Consider the following 21,035-nt stretch of genomic DNA (forward strand, 5'->3'; position numbering starts at 1 on the left):
TCCCTTGGTTTTAAAGTCTTGTTCCAAGATCCTGATTTCCGAGGTCCTGTCCATGATCCTGGGTTCCTGAGTCCGAATCCGAGTTCCTGAATGCTGTCCCGGTCTTCAGAGTTCTTGTTCCAGCTTCTGCCTTGTTCCTGAGTCCATTGCCTGCACTGCTACCATCATGGTCTGTGACCTGCCCACAGGTTGTTTAGGGCACGCAGTGGTGCAGGGCTCTCTCAGAGCCTCTGTTTTGTTCCAAGTCCTGATACCAAGTCCTCAAGTTCCAAGTCCAGATTCTGCGTTGCTGTCGGCCTGGGCCGCAACTAGCCCATGGGCTGTGTAGGGCGCGTTGTGATGCAGGGCTCTCCCAGATCTACATCTTGTCCAAGTCTTTCATGTCTTCGTCTAGTTCCAAGTCTTCAGTGCGTTCATCGTGTCCATGTCTCCAGAGTCATCTTCAATCCTCGCCTTTGTCTGTCCTGATGCACAAGCCTTTCCCAAGCGTCAAGTCCGAAAGGGCTTTTGGAGTGTCTGGAGGGATACCCAGAGACCAGCATTATGTTTCTGGGTCTCACCTCCTGGTGTGTGCTGGACATCCAAGTGTTCAAGTCCAAGTGTTCTGTTCCAAGTCGAATATTCCAGTTCCAGCCAGCCTGTGCCCGGATGTGTTCGCCCGTCAGCAGTGTGGACCACAGCCAGTTCCCGAGTTGTACAAGTCGCACCGCGGCACAGGGGCTTATGCTCTCAAGTGTCCATCCATGCTTACAACAGAAATTATGTATCCAGTCAGTTTGGCATCAGACACTCATTCCCCCTTAATACTTATCTCCAATTCTAATATACAAATATTTGGCAATAATGTACAGGCAAGCTCTAGATGGATACTCAACAAGAAGGTCTGTGCCATTCTGCACACCTGTCCTCTTTAGTGTACCCTCAATATTTAAGTTTAACTTGTCCAAAAAGAAAAGAAAAACACAGCTCACATGAACTCACCAGAACCTGACACATGCCATGTAGTCATTGGTTCCTCTTGCATATGCTGTCTGCAACCCACCTAAGGTACTAATGGATGTGTGTGCACATATTTAGGATCAAGGTACATTCATACATATCTAACTGTAATTACTTAATGTGAAGGACAGTGAAGGTTATAATCATAGCCAGAGCCCCCCGTTTCTTGTGGCAAATTCCAGAGCTTAATTATGCATTGAGTGAAAAAGAATGTTCTCAGATTAGTCTGAAATGTGCTACTTGCTAACTTCATGAAGTGCTAGTCCTTCTATTATCCGAAAGTGTAAATAACCGATTCATATCTACTCGTTAAACACCTCTATCATATCCCCCCCCTCAGCTGTCTCTTCTCTAAGTTGAAGAACCCTAACCTCTTTAGCTTTTCCTCATAGGGGAGCTGTTCCATTCCCCTTATCATTTTGGTTGCCCTTCTCTGTACCTTCTCCAGTGCAACTATATCTTTTTTAAGATGCAGCAATCAGAACTGCATACAGTACTCAAGATATGGTCTCTCCATGGAGCAATACAGAGGCATTATAATATTTTCTGTACTATTCTCCATTACTTTCCTAATAATTCCTAACATTCCGATTGCTTTTTTGACTGCTGCAGTGCACTGAGCTGACAATTTCAATGCATTTCCACACCTAGATCTTTTCCCTATTACTGTAGATTACGATTCAGTTTAGTCTTCCTCCTCTAAGAATGACTCACTAGCAGGGTCTGAACCTCATTTGTATATTTTTTTCTTTAAAGTTTCTGATTTTCAACAGCCTTTTCTCCCATATTTTGGTAATAGATCTTTCCCAAGATTTTTCAGACACCATGCAAGAGTAAGGAACATGTAAAAAGTAATGTAATTTTAGTTTTATTTGAGAAACTGGAGGAAAACCCAGCGACATGCTGCTTTTCAGTCCAGTGATTCATGCAACCCCTTACCCCCCCCCCCCAAAAAAAAAAATTATATTTTTTTCTCATTTCTATTTTCTTCTGAAGCTTTTTTCTTCTGTTTTTCATTGAGGTGTCTTAGCAGAGTATATATATTTTAGATCTTATTCTGTTATTGCAGCATATTTCAGCTTGAGATTTTGAATTTTACTCATTTTTGGCATCTCAATCCTTCAAGGCACTCATTAACCAGTGTCACTTTTATTACACAAACTCTAAAAGCTGTTTCCAAGGAGAAGGTGTTTTCATTCTGCCTGTCTCCCATTCTGCTTGGTAAGACTCTCTCACTAATGATGTTAGCTGCAGAATATTGAATCACGTTCGTTTCTATGATTTCAAAAGATTGTCCCTTTATGCAGATTAGAGTCTTCTTATCATGCTTTTACTTTGGGCACCAATATTATCTTAAGTAGTCTTTCCCCTCTTCTGAGTCCCAGCAGTCATATCCAATTCCACAAAGGCCAGGAGCTCAACCCCTAGCTTCTCTATCTCCTGTTCTCTGTCCTGCCTTTCTTCTTCACTCTGTTTCCTGATATGCTATGTGGATTTTCTGGTGCATTCTGAGACTGTTCTTATGACTGAACTGTTTACCGCACTCAGAACAAGTAAATGATTTCACTCCTGTGTGTATTAACTGGTGGATTTTGAGGTTGGTCTTTGATCTGAAGGCTTTGCTACACTCAGTGCATTTAAATGGTTTCACTTCTGTGTGAATTGTCTGGTGCCTTGTGAGACGTGTCTTGAGACTAAAACCTTTACCACACTCAGCACAAGTAAATTGTTTTAGTTCTGAGTGGATTCCTTGGTGGCTTTTAAGGTTGCTCTTCCGACTGAAAACTTTGCCACATTCAGTACATGTAAATGGTTTCACTCCTGTGTGAATTATCTGGTGGCTTATGAGATGGGTCTTCCTATTAAAGCCTTTACCACATTCAGAACATGTAAATGATCTCTCTCCAATGTGGACTGTCTGGTGAGTTGTGAGATCATTCTTCTCATTGAAGCCTTTACCACATTCATAACATGTAAATGGTTTCACTCCTGTGTGGATTGCCTGATGGCTTATGAGTTGATTCTTCAACCTAAAGCTTTTACCACACACTGTACATGTAAATGATTTAACTCCTGTATGGATTGCCTTATGGCTCATCATGTTGATCTTACAACTGAAGCCTTTTCCACATTCACTACATCTAAATGGTTTCACCCCTGTGTGAATTCTCTGGTGGTATATGAGGCTGCCCTTCCAACTGAATCCTTTCCCACATTCACTACATGTAAATGGTTTCACTCCTGTATGGGTTGCCTGGTGGCCTATGAGTTGGCTCTTGAGCCTGAAGCTTTTACTACATTCTGAACATGTAAATGGTTTAATTCCTGTGTGGATTGTCTGGTGGCTTATCAGGTTGATCTTACAAGTAAAGCATTTTCCACACTCAGAACAGGTAAATGGTTTCACACCTGTGTGCACTGTCTGGTGGCTTATGAGTTGTGTCTTCTGATTAAATCCTAAACCACACTCAGAACATGTAAATGATTTTACCCCTGTATGGATTGTTTTATGCTTTATAAGGCCTACCTTTGAACTGAATCCTTTACCACAGTCAGTGCATGTAAATGGTTTCACTCCTGTATGGACTGCTTGATGGCTTGTGAGCTGTGGCTTATGACTGAAACTTATACCACACTCAGTACAGCTAAACGGTTTCACTCCAGTGTGTGTTCTTTGGTGGCTTTTAAGGTTGCTATTGAGACTAAAGTTTTTACCACATTCTGTACAAGTAAATGGTTTCATTCCTGTGTGTATTCTCTGATGTGAGGTGAGATGTGCTTTCTGCTTAAAACCTTTTCCACACTCAGTACATGTAAATGGTTTTACTCCTGTATGGATTCTTTGGTGGCTTTGAAGGAGGCTATTCAGACTAAAGGCTTTATCACACACAGTACACTTAAACTGTTTCACTCCTGTGTGAATTTTCTGGTGCCTTGTGAGTTGTATTTTCTGACTGAATCCTTTCCCACACTCTGTGCATGTCAATAGTTTCACTTCTATGTGAATTTTCTGGTGTCTTGTGAGATTGGTCTTATGACTGTAGCCTTTACCGCACTTATTGCATGTAAATTGTTTGCCTCTTGAGTGAATTTTCTGGTGCTTTGTGAGCTGTATTTTCTGACTGAAACCTTTACCACACTCATTGTATATAAATTGTTTCACTCCTATGTGAATTCTCTGGTGACTTCTGAGGTGTGCACTGTGACTGAAGCTTTTACAAAATTCATTATAAGAAACTTGGTTCTCTGTTAGGTGGATTTTCTTTTGTTTTCTAAGCTTCATTTTCTGACGGAAGTCTTTTTCACATTCAGTATGTGTAAATCGCCTTTTTCCTTTTTGATTTTTCTGGGGTGGTAAGAGCTCTGCCTTTTTTCTTAAGTGCTTTTCAGCTGTAGTATAAGAGAATGGTCTCTCACCAATTTCATTTTGTGGGTTTTCTGTTAAGGTTTTCCTCTTGCAGCTGCTATTTTTACATTCATTATTTGAAATTGGTCTCTCACGTGGGTGGGATTTCGTTTGCCTTATTAACTTTCCTTTCTGAATGAACATTTTGTCAGAATGAATAGAGGAAATTGGTCTCTCCTCAGTGGGACTGTGCTGGTGTTTTGGGAGAATTGTTTTATTAAGAAGTCTTTCCCTACAGTCTGTATTTATAAATGGTTTTTCCTCCTTGTTGATTTTCTGGGTTTGCCTTAGTTTTCTTGTCCTACTCATGTCTTTGCCATACACAGAATATGTAATAGGTGTCTTTCCTGTGCCTTCTTCCTGTTTCTGTTCTCTCTTCTGACTGAAGGTTTTCTCGCACTCTGTACTTGTAGACGGTCTCTCTTCATTGAGAGATCTCTGCTCTGATCTCAGAGTTTCAGCATTGCTGCAGAATATCCCACACACATCACATGCACATCTTTCTTCTGTCGTCAGGTTTCTCTGTTCTTCCTCGGTCTGTGTGATATTTCTGGCACTTTGCTCACACAGAGCCACGTCTCCTGTTGAATTTCTTTCCGAGATGCGTCGATTGCTATAATTTTTTCCCCAGTCAGTATGAGAAGTAGTAACAGCTTCTCCTCTTTCTGAAAACATCTTGCTGCCTTCTGGATTCCCACTGAGCTCCCGGTGGTGGATTTCAGTATTACTGTTTCTGGACTCATCATTTTCTAGATTAAATAAATAAATAAATGTTGGGTATTATTCAATGAGAAGGAGAAGTTCAGTAATATAATATAATTTCGTAATTTCTTGATGTGATTCTGCCATTCTCCTAAAGAAGTCACAGTACAAAATTTTCAGTGCTTCTGTCATCGTTTTCAAAGCCAATCATACCTGTAAAGAGCAATTTAGGAAGATAAATTGGCTCTCTGGGATCTGTCCTCCCTCAATGAGGAAAAAAGTATTGCACATTAGAAGTAATTTAAGCTGAACTGAGCGTCATTACCAGGGACTTGGGGGAGGAAAAGTACACGTATGGTCTGAATTTCCGAAGTTTGCAATTTATTTTCCATTAAAGTAACTACACTTTCACTTTTAATACTGGAGCAAAGCCCACGACCTTGTGATACTTTGACAGTTGCCCGCTGGTGAGCAGTGAGAGAGAGTCACCATTGGAGGATTGAGCACAGAACATACAAGAGATAACCCAGCACGGGAGGGAATATTACAGCTAAAACGTGGCGGCAAAGAACAGAACCACAAAGACTGAAGACAATGATTAGAGTGGTAATTGCAAAGAAATATATATAATTATAAACGTAACAGTGAAAACAAAATGTATATACAAAATTAAATAATGAAATAGAATACATTTTAAAAGATGTCTTAAATTTCAACCCAACGTAGCTATGTTTCAGCTGGAAAATTACTTCACAGGATTGCTTATTTCAAAAAAATATTTTACAAAATAGAAGAAAAAAAAATATATATATATACATACATATACACTTCCGCAGTGTTCCGGCAGGTAAATCCCCACAAGTGGGTTATGCACTTCTGCCAGTAGATGGAGATGGAACAAAAGCTGATGCCACGACTATATAGTCTTGCCCCGACATCAGCCCGCCAGTATTCTCCATCTCCAGAGATGGTGGACATGCATTTCCCTTCAGGGGACTGCCTGTGAGTAAATAAAAAAAAAGAAAAGAAGTTGGAAAGGAGATATATGAAGGACGAGATGTCTATGTAGCCCTGCTTGTCTCCTGAAGTGATAACCGTGCGGTCCCTCCCTCAGTAGAGTGCCTTCAGTCCGGTAGCCTTGACTGGCGTGGACCTAGATTCTAATCAAAGGTCGCAGGTCGAGAGAGGCTCGGCAGTGAAGGCTTTAGCCCTCTCCCCCCTAGCTGGGAACCGTTCCTGCTCTCACAGCCAGGGAGGGCTGAGCTCAGGTTAAAAAAAAAAGTGAAGAGGAAGAAAGCAGGAGAAGGGTCTGTTTCTCGGCGTTCAGTAGTCCCGCTCACGTTGGGGTGTTCTGTGAGGTGAAGAGAGAGTGCAGGCATGGCGGACTGAGCAGCCATTTGGCTAGGCCCCGCTCCCAGGCTTCTCCCATTCTGGCGTGTGGTAGGCTGCAGGGTAGCTTCCCATGTTTTTTTGGCTGCAGGCTGTTGGCGCGGACCTGTGCATCCGTGTGTGTGTGTTCGTTCTCGTCTGTGCATCCAGTTTGGGTGGTCTTCCTTTTGGATGCACATCCAAGGTCATGGTGGTGGCAGCGGTGGCCCTTTGCAAGGAAGGCGTTCTAGTTCACCCCAACTGGACAACTGGTTAATTCGAGCCAAGACAGTGGAAGAGAGTCTTCATGCTTCCCGCAGAGTGGCTTCCTTGCTACAGGATCTAGGCAATTTTCAGCCATCTCAGAAGCTGGAGTATCTCAGAGTTTGATTCGAATCAAGGCAGGGCAGAGTATTTCTGCCAGTCTCAGATGCTGTGAGTTTGATCCCTGCGGAACTCTGTTTGTCCAACCATGTGGTCTTATCTTCAGGACACAGGACTATGTGGTGAGGCTGCTCCTTCTGTAAGAGGTGAGATCCCAGTTGGATTAGTGGTTACATGCGGATCATCTCAGGAAGGGGTTTTCCTTGACAATGCCGGATTGGTTGGAACTCACAACAGATGCAAGCCTCTGGGGCTGGGGGGCTCACTGTCAGGAGCTGATGGTGCAAGGGCGCTGGAATGCAGTACAGTGGCAGTGGAACATCAACAGACTAGAGGCACGAGCAGTTTGGTGAGCCAAAGGCACATCAACCGAGTGGGTAGAGGCTCAGACAGGAGCCAGGAACCCCTGCTGAAGTGGAACATCCAAATTAGCGGTCACGATCACTGCAGCGCTAGAGGGAAGTCTGAACAAGCTGTCGACTCAGATTGAGGGGACTGGTACACAATTTGCTGGCTTTCAACAGGGCCTCTCTGACGCTGAACATCGCATATCCAGATTGGAAAATCGCATGGCCACTCTGGAAAGCCACTGTCACCGAGCTTCAGAAATCTGCTGGTTTTCCTAAATCTAAAGTGGATGACTTAGAAAATCATTCCTGAAGGAACAATTTGAGGTTGGTGGGCATCCCAGAATTGATTTCGGAATCTAAGTTGGTTGCAATCTTGGAAAGATGAACTGAGCACAAGCAATGGGACTACGCTCTTGGAAAGGGCACATAGGTTGAGCCCTCAAAATCAAGCCCAAAATTGTGACAAATCCTGAGTAGTCATCCTTCATGTTCTGAATTTGGCTCATAAAGTGGAAATACTGAGGGCATACAGACTGAAGATTGTTATATATTTGTAGATGTCTCTTTGGACATCATATTCTCTTGGGGAGTGTATATGCTCCTAATACTTACTCTCCTGCTTTCTTTGCTCAACTAGTGAATTTGCTATTGCAGTCCTCACAGATTCCTATCCTATTGAGGGGAGACTTTAATGTGGTATCCAATCCCACACTAGATCGTGACCCTAACCTCTTAGAAGTAGAAGGGGTATTTCTTATTTGTGTGAGCATCTTCATCTGTTAGATGCCTGGAGGTGTTTATACCTAGTAGAGATTGATTTTACCCATTGTTCTAGAGCACATGAACCTAAATCCAGATTGGTTTATTTGTTAGTCTCAGATACTGTTCTTTCACAAGTACTCAGTGGTGAAATTGGCCCTATGGAAATTTTGGATCATGCCCCATATGGATTCTTTTAGAGGGTTTCACAGCATCCACTACTAAAGGGCATTGAAAACTCCCTTCCTATTTATATCACGATAAAACTTTTCATTTTTATTTGATCCAACAATGGCAAGATTGTGTGGATTTTAATGGAATTCATACAGACACCCCTTTATTGTTTTGGAAAGGACTAAAGCTGTATTGCTAGGTGCTCCAATATCATACATAGCTCGGAAAAATAAGTGGACAGCCAAAGAGATACTCGTTTTAGAAAAGCAACTGTGTTTAGATAAAATTAAAACCCCCACACTTTCTGACTACACAGACTGCTTTGATACATCAACAAACCAAAAAGGGTCTCTCATATTATAAATATAAACGTTTACTTCATGGAAATAAAACAGATCGCATGTTGGCTAATGTAGTACATGCGTGGAGGGGGAAATCCTATATAGTGCTAGGAAAACACGAGATGGCCATCCAATCCGGAACTCAAAGATATTGGGGAATTGTTTGCCACCTTTTATAAAAATTTGTATTCCTCAGAAGTGATTGATGTAGACGAAATAGGGAAATATTTACCCTTCATCCATATTCCTAGATTGACAGGATAATTTGCAATTTCTCAATGCCCCCTTAAAATTTACTGAGATATACTCCCTTATAAAGCACTCTCCTCTGTGTAAAGCTCCAGGTCCTGAGGGACTGGTCTGGAGAATTCTATAAGATACTAATTCACCAAATTTGTCTACTGATGGGGAAAACGTATGAAGCTTTTTTGCAGGAAAATTAGTTATAAGAACATAAGAAAATGCCATACTGGGTCAGACCAAGGGTCCATCAAGCCCAGCATCCTGTTTCCAACAGTGGCCAATCCAAGCCACAAGAACCTGGCAAGTACCCAAACACTAAGAAGATCCCATGCTACTGATGCAATTAATAGCAGTGGCTACTCCCTAAGTAAACTTGATTAATAGCCGTTAATGGACTTCTCCTCCAAGAACTTATCCAAACCTTTTTTGAACCCAGCTACACTAACTGCACTAACCACATCCTCTGGCAACAAATTCCAGAGTTTAATTGTGCATTGAGTGAAAAAGAACTTTCTCCAATTAGTTTTAAATGTGCTACATGCTAACTTCATGGAATGCCCCCTAGTCCTTCTATTATCCAAAAGAGTAAATAACCGATTCACATTTACCCGTTCTAGACCTCTCATAATTTTAAACACCTCTACATTATCCCCCCTCAGCCGTCTCTTCTCCAAGCTGAAAAGTCTTAACCTCTTCAGCCTTTCCTCATAGGGGAGCTGTTCCATTCCCCTTATTTTGGTAACCCTTCTCTGTACCTTCTCCATCGTAATTATATCTTTTCTGAGATGCGGCGACCAGAATTGTACACAGTAATCAAGATGCGGTCTCACGATGGAGCGATACAGAGGCATTATGACATTTTCCGTTCTATTAACCATTCCCTTTCTAATAATTCCCAACATTCTGTTTGCTTTTTTGACTGCTGCAGGACACTGAACCGACGATTTCAATGTGTTATCCACTATGACGCCTAGATCTCTTTCTTGGGTTGTAGCACCTAATATGGAACCCAACATTGTGTAACTATAGCATGGGTTATTTTTCCCTATATGCATCACCTTGCACTTATCCACATTAAATTTCATCTGCCATTTGGATGCCCAATCTTCCAGTCTCACAATGTCTTCCTGCAATTTATCACAATCTGCTTGTGATTTAACTACTCTGAATAATGTTGTTTCATCTGCAAATCTGATTACCTCACGCGTCGTATTTCTTTCCAGATCATTTATATGGAGGCAAATGTAGCAACTATTGTGGTTCTGCCAAAGCCTGGTTGAGCTCCTTTGCTGACAGGTTCTTACAGACTAATTTCTTTATTAAACTAGGAGGTTAAATTGCTAGCACAAATACTGGCAGATAGACTATCAAAAAGTCTTCCCTCCTTGATCTCCCCAGTAAAAGTAGGTTTTACTAAGGGGAGATACGCAGCAACTAATGTGCACAAGGAGCTTGCCTCTATGGTTTGCTCTTTACAAAATAATTTAAAATCTCTACTTATTAGTTTTGATGCCACTTTGCATAAATATGAATTTCAAGGTTGCTTTTTGACCCATCCAAATATATTATATGAAAATCCACGAGCCAGAGTTCTGTTTAATGGGGGAACTCTTGGCGGGTTTTGCTTTGCAACGTGGTACCTGACAGGGGTGTCCACTGTCCCCGCTTCTTTTTGTTCTCTCTTTAGACGCTTTTATACGCAAAATTCCGCTTAGCATTTTGTTAAGAGAGGCGGATAATAAGTATTATTTATAAATAAATAAATAAATATGGATGACAATGTTCCGGGGATTTCTATAGAGAATTGTTCTTTTAAAATTGCTGCTTTTGATGATGACCTACTCTTGTACATTTCTGAGCCTCGCATGTCTCTTCAATCTTTAGGGGCAGACTTTCAAAGGCTACGAGTGTAACATACGTGCGTAACCCGAGAAAATCTGCCCCTGCGTGCGCCAAGCCTATTTTGCATAGGCTCAGTGACGCACGCAAGCCCCGGGACACGCGTATGTCCCGGGGCTTGCAAAAGGGGCGGGGCGTGGCTGGAGCCTCCAGGCACAGCGGCCATTTGCTGCTGTGCCCGGGATCACGGGCCGGCGGTTGGCCGGCGCGTGTAAGCTATGCCTGCTGGGAGGCAGGCGTAACTTACCCTACAAAGGTAAGGGGGGGTTCTAGGTAGGGCTGGGGGGCGGATTAGGTAGGGGAAGGGAGGGGAAGGTGGGGGGAGACGGCCTCGGAGGGAACAGAGGAAGGCTGCTCGGCACGTGCAAGTTGCACAATTGTGCACCCCCTTGCGCGCGCCAACCCTGGATTTTATAACATGCGCGCGGCAGAAAAGACTCCACAGAGAACTACATACTTATTTATATAGGGGACAGAGACCTGTATAAGAACATAAGACTTGCCATACTGGGTCAGACCAAAGGTCCATCAAGTCCAATATCCTTTTTCAAACATTGGTCAATAAAGATCACACGTACCTGGCAGGATCTCAAGGGGCAGATAAATTCCAGGCTGCTTATCCCAAGAATAAGCAGTGGATTTCTGCAACTCTCCCTTAATAATTGTTAATGGACTTTTCCTCCAGGAATTTGTCCAAACCTTTTTTAAATACAGCTATACTAATAGCTTTCACCATAACCTCTGGCACAAATTCCAGAGCTTAATTATGCATTGAATAAAAAAATATTTTCTCTTAACAGTTTTAAATGTATTACCCAGTAACTTCATTGTGTGTCCCCTGGTCTTTGGATTTTCGAAAGCGTAAACAACTGATTAACGTTTACTTGTTCCATTCCACTCATTATTTTATAGATCTCTATCATATCCCCCCTCAGCGATCTCTTCTCCAAGCTGAAGAGTCCTAACCTCTTTAGCCTTTCTTCATAAGAGAATTGTTCCATCCCCTTTATCATCTTTGTCACCCTTCTCTGTACCTTTTCTAATTCTGCTACATCTTTCTTCAGTTCTGGTTACCACATCTGAACACATTATTCATGATGAGGTTGCACCATGGAGCGACACAGAAGCATTATGATATTCTCTGTTTTATTCTCCATTCCTTTCCTAATAATCTCTAACATTCTATATGCTTTCTTGGCTGCTGCTGCACACTGAGCAGAAGATTTCAATGTATTTTAACTGATGACACCTAGATCCTTTTCCTGAGTGGTGACTCCTAATGTGGAACCTTGCATTTTGCAGCTATAATTTGGGTTTCTCTTCTCTAAGTGCATCACTTTACACTTATCTACACTACATTTCATTTGCATGCCTGGTCTCCCAGTTTTGCAATGTCCTCTTGCAATTTCTCACAATCCTCTTGTGATTTGACAACCTTGAATAATTTTGTGTCATCACCTCACTTGTTGTTCCCATTTCCAGATCATTTATAAATATACTAAAAAGCATCGGTCCCAGATCAGATCCCTGGGGCCCTCCACTACTCACCTTTTACCATTGGGAAAATTTACCATTTAGCCCTACTCTCTGTTTTCTATCTTTTAACCAGTTCGCAATCCACAGTAGGACACTGCCACCTCTCTTATGACCTTCTAATTTCGTAAGAAGTCTCTCACGAAGGACTTTGTCACATGCTTTCAAGACATCCAGATACACTATCCCCCAGATTTTCAAAGCGCTGCGCGCGCTAAAACCCAGAGTATCTTTAATTCAATTGATGGCTAAGGGGAAACAGGGTGGGATGGGATTACTGGACATTCGATTATATAATCGTGATTGGCTTATGGGTACCTCATTATACTGCGACTCTCGTTACGAATCAGCTATTGTATTCCCCTTGTATCTCCACTGTGTCTTGCATGCTGCTGGTTCCAATTACCTAGGCACTTGAAAAACCATATACTTGTTTTTTCCAGCTCGGGAAACATGGTGTTGGATTACATCCCAATGAAATTTAAATTACAGAATTTCTCCATTTTTACCAGTTATAGGCAATGGAGCTTTTCAACCAGGTACAGATAGAAAAATATTTCAGGAGTGGCTTCGTGTGGCCATTTTCAACTTGGATCCTATTATTGATGAACATGGGAAAATGTTGTCCTTGGAATCCATACAGCAAAAGCTGGGAGTTCTAGGCCTAGACTTTTAGTTACTTGCAAATCAAACATTATGTTAATTCACTGAGGCAAGAGGACCTCATAACTAATGGTTGGGAAGTTTTTCAAGATTGGTTTGATTTGGAAGATCCAAGCAGACACTTTATTCTTTTTTCATAAGTCTTTATAGATTTTTTTTTTAAATTTATTTTGGTTCTCTTTTTATGGATTCTTTATGGCTTAAATGGACCCAGGAATTACAAAGAGGTTAGGGCAAAGGCTAAAGAGGTTAGGGCTGTTCAGCTTGGAGAAGAGACGGCTGAAGGGGGATATGATAGAGGTCTTTAAGGTCATGAGCGGTCTTGAACGAGTAGATGTGACTCGGTTATTTACACTTTCAGATAATAGAAGGACTAGGGGGGCATTCCATGAAGTTAGAAAGTAGAACATTTAAAACAAATCAGAGAAAATTCCTTTTCACTCAATGCACACTTAAGCTCTGGAATTTGTTGCCAGAGGATGTGGTTAGTGCAGTTAGTGTAGCTGGGTTAAAAAACGGTTTGGATAAGTTCTTGGAGGAGAAGTCCATTAACTGCTATTAATCAAGTTGACTTAGGGAATGGCCTCTGCTATTGCTGGCATCAGTAACATGGGATCTTCTTAGTTTTTGGGTACTTGCCAAGTTCTTGTGGCCTGGTTTGGCCACTGTTGGAAACAGGATGCTGGGCTTGATGGACCCTTGGTCTGACCCAGTATGGCAATTTCTTATTGTTTCTTATTCTTGTTTTGGACGAATTTCTAATGCATTTGCACAGAATGTGCAAATACATGAAACACAATATAAAATATGGACTAGAGCATATGTATCACAGAGACAGGCAGCCTTAATGAGCCTGACGGAATTGGATTTATGTATTAAATGTAATGTGACCACTGGCCCTTTGGAACATTCCTTTTGGTACTGTTCTAATATTCATCCTTTTTGGAAACAGGAATTTCAATATGTAGAAAACGGTTCTTTCAATCCAATTGTCTTTTTCTGTTTAAACAGCAGTTTTGGGTTCCTCCCTCTGGGGCAGGGGTTTATACTACTTTACAGAGACTTTGGATTTCTAACATGTTCTTGATCGCCAGGGCCACGATGATGGACTACTGGAGGCAGGAGATGGATCCATCCTTTACATTCTGGGGGAATGCTGTTCATCATCTTCTGCTGATGGAGCTGACGGTTGGAAAGCAGAATCATCAAAAAACGAAGCAGAGAACACCGGACGCTTGGCTCCCATAAGTGGATTCATTACCTTCGTGCATTAGAGGTTTGCTCTTGAACTCTTACTGACTGTCTCGATGCTGTTTTCCTCTTGATGGCTGCTTGCTCTTAGCGGGAGGGAGGAAGGGTGGTTCGGATCTCTGGGGAGGACTGATCGTGGCTCCATTTGTAAAGCTTTACTAAGGAACAAAGCCGCCAGGTCGTTTCTGTAATTAATAATTCTAACAAAAACAGATTTAAACATATAAAAGGTAGATTTTAAGAGTCGTGTGAGGGTGTTATAAAATCCACGACCCGCGCGCAGAATTTGATATCGACGCACACATGCGCGCATAAATGCCATCGCGAGCACATAAGTGGGGGGATTTTAGTAGATGCACGCGGCGACGCCTTAGGGCCTGTTTCCCTGTTCCCTCCCAGTTTGCCCCTGTAAAAGAGCGGACTTCCTAAACCCCCTACCTAACCTGCCTCCCTTTTACCCTACTGGCCCTGACCCCTAAAACCCTGCTGACTACCCTACATTTTTTTATTTTGCTACTTACCCAGAATCCATGCCTCCTAAATGTAAGGGGAAAGTGAGAGTTTTTCCCTCACTCCCCTTACCTTCTCCAATCCAACAAGAAATCAGCAGGTTTTTGCTCTCTCCTGCTTTAAATGATGTGAAAAACAAGGACTCTGATGTGCCATTCAGCTTGGGAGGGCTGAATGTGCCCCCAGACGAGGCTTCACTAAGCCCTAACACCGGCATACCTCCTGCTGAAAGACCGGTGGGGATAAGTTCTGAGGGAGCCGTAGCAGAGGTCAACAGTGAGCGCGCTCCTATTACCACGGAGGTAACCCCAAGTGGTGGAGAAAGAGACTTGGAGGTAGTAAGTCCCTTGGAAGGGAATGTTGAGTTATCCAATCCGGGTAATAATCCAGAACCACCCACCCGCCCAGCGGTGGTAACACTCGATGTATTGTGGGAAAAGATGGAGGGAATGTCCTTAAACATAAAGGGATTAGAAAGGAAAGTAGATTTGTTAATGAGTGGGAATCAGCAAGAAACATTACGAATTCAAAGACAAATTAAAGAATTAGATGACAAGACAAAAAGTTGGGAAAATGTTCAAAGGAAAAATATGGAATTTCAGGTAGCTGTCGTCAAAGACAGAGAGTCAATTACTAGAAGATTGGAATCTCTGGAAAACAGTGCCAAGAAATATAACTTGAGATTCTTAAATTTTCCAAGAGTGATAGGGGAATTGCCCTCAGTCACTCTAAAAAAGTTTCTATTGGATGCACTTGGCATTGTCTCTGGAGAAACCATAAGTATAGTAAATTGTTATTTTCTGCCAAAAAATAGAAATGTGAATAATAGATCAGATTTACCATTTCAAGGAGATCTTACTAATTTTCTGGAGACCAGTGCCCAGATTATAGACTGGGGTACTTTGTTGGTAAATTTCTCCTCATTTAAAGAGATAAACTTAATTATGAAGACCTTTTTCCAAAAGTACCCTGTCAACTATATGGATAAGTTAGTTAAGATATTCCCTGATTTGGCATATCCTACTCAATTAAGAAGGAAAGCCTTTTTGGCTTTACGCCAGGAGGTAATTGCTTTAGGTTATACTTTTACATTAAGATTCCCATGCAATTGCATAGTGAAAAAACAGAATGATATATTCATTTTTTTCACCCCAGAACAATTAAAAGAGTTTGTAGTGCAAAGACAAATCCCATCATCGTCCCCTATACCGAGTTAATTGGAATAGAAATATAGCAGGTATTATGCGGCCCTGATTTAATTGTTTTGTTTTCATGATTTACTCCCTAAATGGTTTCTTTTAAGTGCAAAGTCACTCTCAAGTGTGTTTGATACCAAATGTTATTGGGGGTTTTCATTATAATTTCCTGTAATTACTAATTGTGGAAAGAAGTATAGATTTTTGTTTATATAAATGTAACCCAATACATGTATTTCCAAGCAAACTATATTCTTATTGTTTGTTAGTTGAAAATGAGAAATAAAGAATTAAAAAAAAAAAAAAAAAACCCCCTACCTAACCTGCCTCCCTTTTACCCTACTGGCCCTGACCCCTAAAACCCTGCTGACTACCCTACATTTTTTTATTTTGCTACTTACCCAGAATCCATAGCAGCAGCAATTTACATGGTCGTCATATCCCGGCGTGCGCTTGTGCACGAGTCGGACTTAATGGCGCTGTCCCGGCCTGCCCCCTTTTTGAGAAATCCTTTCCAATGCGCGTACCGGGAGATCAGCTGGTGCCTCTTAAAATCCGCGCGGCCCAGTCACGCGCGTATCTCCCGGATTTGCCACGCGCAGGGCTTTTAAAATTCACCTTAAAATGTCCATTAACGGAGAAGAAAGTCCAAGCTTGAGAAAGCGACAGGGTCCCACAGGAGAGAACGCTTCTGACGGTTCGCCAATGAAAACAAGGAAGGGCACTTTTGAAGATATTTCCAGGGAGAGGCGACCAACACAGTGATAGGTCTAAAATATGTAAATTTCCCAAACGAACTGCAATTGCCCCACATAACTTGGCAGCAAATACATAAGTTAACGCCAATTTTCAAAGGAAAGGTGTGCACCGTCTTTAATTTCGAAAATTATCCTACCGAAAATACCTGCACAAAATTACACCTGCTAAAATATGCATAGAAATTTTTTTGGGGGGAAAATATAAGTTCACTAGCCGTTAAGCCCATAACAACGGGCTACATTAAAAATTGTGTTTTTTCGGTCCATTTCCTTCCCTCTCATTCTCCCTCTCCCTCCCTCCCCGCCTCCTCATTCTCCCTTCCACCTCCCCCTTATTCTCCCTTCCACCTCCCCCTCCCCCTCCCTCTCATTCTCCCTTCCACCTCCCCCTCATTCTCCCTCTCCCTCCCTCCCCGCCTCCTCATTCTCCCTTCCACCTCCCCCTCATTCTCCCTCTCCCTCCCTCCCCGCCTCCTCATTCTCCCTTCCATCTCCCCCTCATTCTCCCTTCCACCTCCCCCTCATTCTCCCTTCCACCTCCCCCTTATTCTCCCTTCCACCTCCCCCTCATTCTCCCCTCTCCCTCCCTCCCTCCCCGCCTCCTCATTCTCCCTCCCTCCCCGCCTCCTCATTCTCCCTTCCACCTCCCCCTTATTCTCCCTTCCACCTCCCCCTCCCCCTCCTTCTCCCTTCCACCTCCCCCTCATTCTCCCTCTCCCTCCCTGCCTCCTCATTCTCCCTTCCACCTCCCCCTCATTCTCCCTTCCACCTCCCCCTCCCCCTCCCTCTCATTCTCCCTTCCACCTCTCCCACCTCACTCTCTCCTCCCTCCCCCCCTCCCCTCAGTCACTCCCCCTCTCTCAATCCCCTCCCCTCCCAGCTCATTCACAACCCCTTTGGATGGCGCAGACGGAAGATCTCCGGGGGGGTCCCTCCCTCCCTCGCATGCGCCGCCGCTACCGCTCCTCCCAGCGCCATTTTTGTTAACAGGCAAGCTCTGACCGATGTGCTCGCGGTAGAGCTGCTCTCTACTGCGCATTTGCGGGCCGTTGGTCAGAGCCCATTTATAAGGTAGATACTTTTGAAAATGCAAAAGTAAAGCATCTAACTGCAAACCCTCCCGGTTTCCACTCCCAGTAGAGCCACCACTCAGTGCCACTGATCAGACGTACGTAAAGGACATTCACGCATATGTTTAGTCGCATATCAGACGGTCAATATTTTAAAACCTCATTTCTGCAGGAAAAGCACAGTTTTACTCGGGGGGAAAATGCATTTGAAATGCACCCTCCCTATGCACAGCAAGACAGTAGATTCCATATAATTAGGGCCCCTGAATCTTGGGGTTTATAAGTTGTGCATTGAGGGGTACATTTTTAAGACCCGCGTGGGGGCGCACACACGTGTGCGTTTGCCATCTCGCGCACACGGACGCGGCAATTTTAAAAACACATGCACATATACGTACGCGTTTTAAAACTGGCCACTCGCGTGTACCTGTGCGCACGATTTCATACTGAGGCGCACCTGTGCGGAAATGCCGCCTCGCTCACGTAAGCGGGGAGGATTTCCCCAGACACATGCGCCGACACAATTACCTCTCTTCCCAGTTCATTCCCAGTAAAGGAGGGAACTTCCCACCCCTATAATTAACTCGCCTCCTTTTTATCCTGTTGGCCCCGATCCTTAAAACCCCGCTGACTACCTATTTTTTTATTTCACAACTTACGCGCTGTCCACAGCGGAAGTAAAGTTACGCAGCAGGGAGGCCCCGGCGCGCGCTTGTGCGCGTGAAGACTTCACGCCGCAGACTTTGTGGTACAGGCCCGTCCCTCCCATGCCCTGCCCTTTCTGTGAAAAAAACATGCTTTGCGCATACCCGGGGAGCTACGCGCGTGGCTTTTAAAATCCGTGCAGGCCAAAGTCAGGTGCGTATTTCCCGGCTTTGGCACGCGTAGTGCTTTTAAAATCGACCAGTTAGGTGTTTATAAGAAAATTAGTTTTTACTTGATAATTTTCCTATAAAACACATGAGGTTGTAAGGTTTGCCTGGCTAAGAGCAGGACTTAGAGGGACAAATTGCGGGTTTGAACTCTTTAGCCACTCTGACCGCATCCAATTTGTCCAAATAACTTTTATCTTACTAAAACCTTTACTCTGATAAATCATGGACTTTGGGGGCACTCCGAGGCAGGGCTAATTACCCAGATAAATTATCCGGATAACTGCGATATTCAGAGTTATGCCAGGGAGGTTCTCCATGTAAGGTTGGTTGTGCCAGAGAGCAGTTTTTAAGTTCCTTTGTTACATTTAGACCCCACAGCATCCAAACAAATCGATCTATGCGGCGTACATAATAAACATTCATAAACATTCACACATAAAACAAACCTTAAAACCTAAAATAACATAACAATTATAACATATACCTCTTTAAAAAGATACAGTATGGTTTGTTTTTTTTAAAGATTTCCTAAAAAATTTCAGTTCTTCCATTTTCCTCAAATCATTAATCATCTCATTCCACCTTAATGGTCCTATTATTGAAAAGGCTCTATTCTGCGTCTCATGACAAGCATAATCCTTAAAACTCGGTTCCCTTAGTAAATGATCTGCCGAACATAACTTGGACGTTATCCGAGTACATTCAGTGGAATGCATGACCGGCTGGGTTCCGCTCAATATCACACTGAAGCTACCAAGACAACGCACCCACTTTCTGGCTTACACAATATCAGCCACAGGTGTTTGTTGGTGTTGTCACAGCACAAACCCTACTTCGAGGTCTATTTTTCTTCAAACTGCTGCAATCCTTTATTAAAAGTTAATAAAATTACAATTGGCAAATTCAGAAAGGTGGTCTGAAATCTAATACCCTCGACACAAGGAAGAGCAGTTTTTAATGACTAATTGCTCGCCCTGCATACATTTTTCAATGACCTTCTGTGCACGGATTCAGATCCACAGGGGCATTTTGGAAAGATTAAACTATTTACACTTCGCACAGGTAAAGCCAACACTGGCAGTGCAGACGGAGCCAGGTCAGGGCTCTGCTTCAGTGATCCCTTCCAGTCATGGTGAGTGGATGCTTCGGTGCTGCCAGAAATAGATTCTGAATGGGTTTCTTCAAACTGTGCTTCTCATTTTTCATTCTTTGAAACGTGATGGAACAAAACCACCTGGGGCCCACTTAAAAGGGACATTCAGCAGCACAGCTATGCTACTGAATATAACGGGATAAGTTTAGTTATCCGGATAATTTATATCCAGATAACTTTAGACCTGCTATTAAGCAGGTCTAACTTATTCAGTTACCTTAACCGGATAAGGCTGAATACAGGCACTGATCCGGTTAAGGTAATGGGATAAGTAGCGCTGCTCTGATTCGCCCATTCCCCGCCCATTAACTCCCCAGTTATCTACTTAGCTGGATAAGTGGTGGCCACTGAAGATAGCCAGATATTCAGTAGCCATCATTTAGACCAGGGATGGGCAATTCCAGTCCTCGAGGGCCGCAAACCGGTCGGGTTTTCAGGATATCCCTAATGAATATGCATGAGAGAGATTTGCATGCACTCTGCCTCAGTCGCATGTAAATCGTTTTCATGCATATTCATTAGGGATATCCTGAACACCCGACCGGTTTGCAGCCCTCGAGGACCGGAATTGCCCACCCCTGACTTAGACGGATAAGTCCTACTTTTCCCGGCTATCTAGCGCTAAACACGCTTTCAGTATCAGGCCCCTGATGTTTTCAAACTTCTTCTATGGACCTGAAATTTTTCTGGCCATCGGTTGTCATTTGTCATGCGTATTCTTGCAAAACAAGTGGATTACACTTTTGCTGCTCTTCAAAGACCTCTACCTCCAACTCTTTCCCTCATGACCCTTTTTCACTACCTCCCCCATCTTTATTTTTACTCCCCCTCCCCTATGTGATCCTCTTATAAGCCAGGGATCAAAAACTATCTGCAATTGATTTTTTTTAGAGGCCGATATTCAGCTGTCGGTATATAAAAAATCAATAAATAATAAGAATAGTTAAGTTAGCTGGATATAGCTATCCGGCTAGCTTAATGGGGATATTCAGCGGCGCAACCTAACTCTGGCCCGCCCTGAAATGCCTCCCGCCCCCAGAACGCCTCTGACTTGTGCGCCTAGAATTTAGGTACCTATGGGGCTGAATATTGACCTCTTAATTTATATTTGTTGGGGGTGCTGCCCCTTTAAGTACCGAAGAGGTGATGAGTAACAGTAGCCTGCTCAGTGGCAATGGCCAGTAAAAGGGATAAAGCGGCAGGGTGAGCGCTGGGACCTTGGAAACAGGGAAATTTAGTAGTGTTGACGGGAGCAGTGGCAGCGATGGCGGGGATAATTATCTTCCCCTCTACCCATAGGAGGAACGTGTTTCATGCAACGAATGCATCCATATCTGTTGGGAGTCCTGCAGATTTACTTCAGAATGGCGGCAAAGGGAGCAGGAAGTGCTCCTCATCTCA

General features: G+C 43.1%; 1 protein-coding gene across 1 annotated transcript in view; it reads right to left on the reverse strand.

Annotated features, from left to right (window-relative positions):
- Positions 1 to 1,556: 1,556 nt before the first annotated feature.
- LOC115085894 (zinc finger protein 665-like) overlaps positions 1,557 to 21,035 on the reverse strand; it is a 31,499-nt gene continuing 12,020 nt past the window's right edge. The window contains exon 4 of the mRNA XM_029592428.1: positions 1,557 to 5,154. Within this exon, the coding sequence (XP_029448288.1) occupies positions 2,465 to 5,154 (2,690 nt within the window). The 3' untranslated portion in view covers positions 1,557 to 2,464. The remainder of the gene's footprint in view (positions 5,155 to 21,035) is intronic.

The sequence above is a fragment of the Rhinatrema bivittatum genome, chromosome 2 (genome assembly GCF_901001135.1).
Source record: "Rhinatrema bivittatum chromosome 2, aRhiBiv1.1, whole genome shotgun sequence".
Lineage (NCBI taxonomy): Eukaryota > Metazoa > Chordata > Amphibia > Gymnophiona > Rhinatrematidae > Rhinatrema > Rhinatrema bivittatum.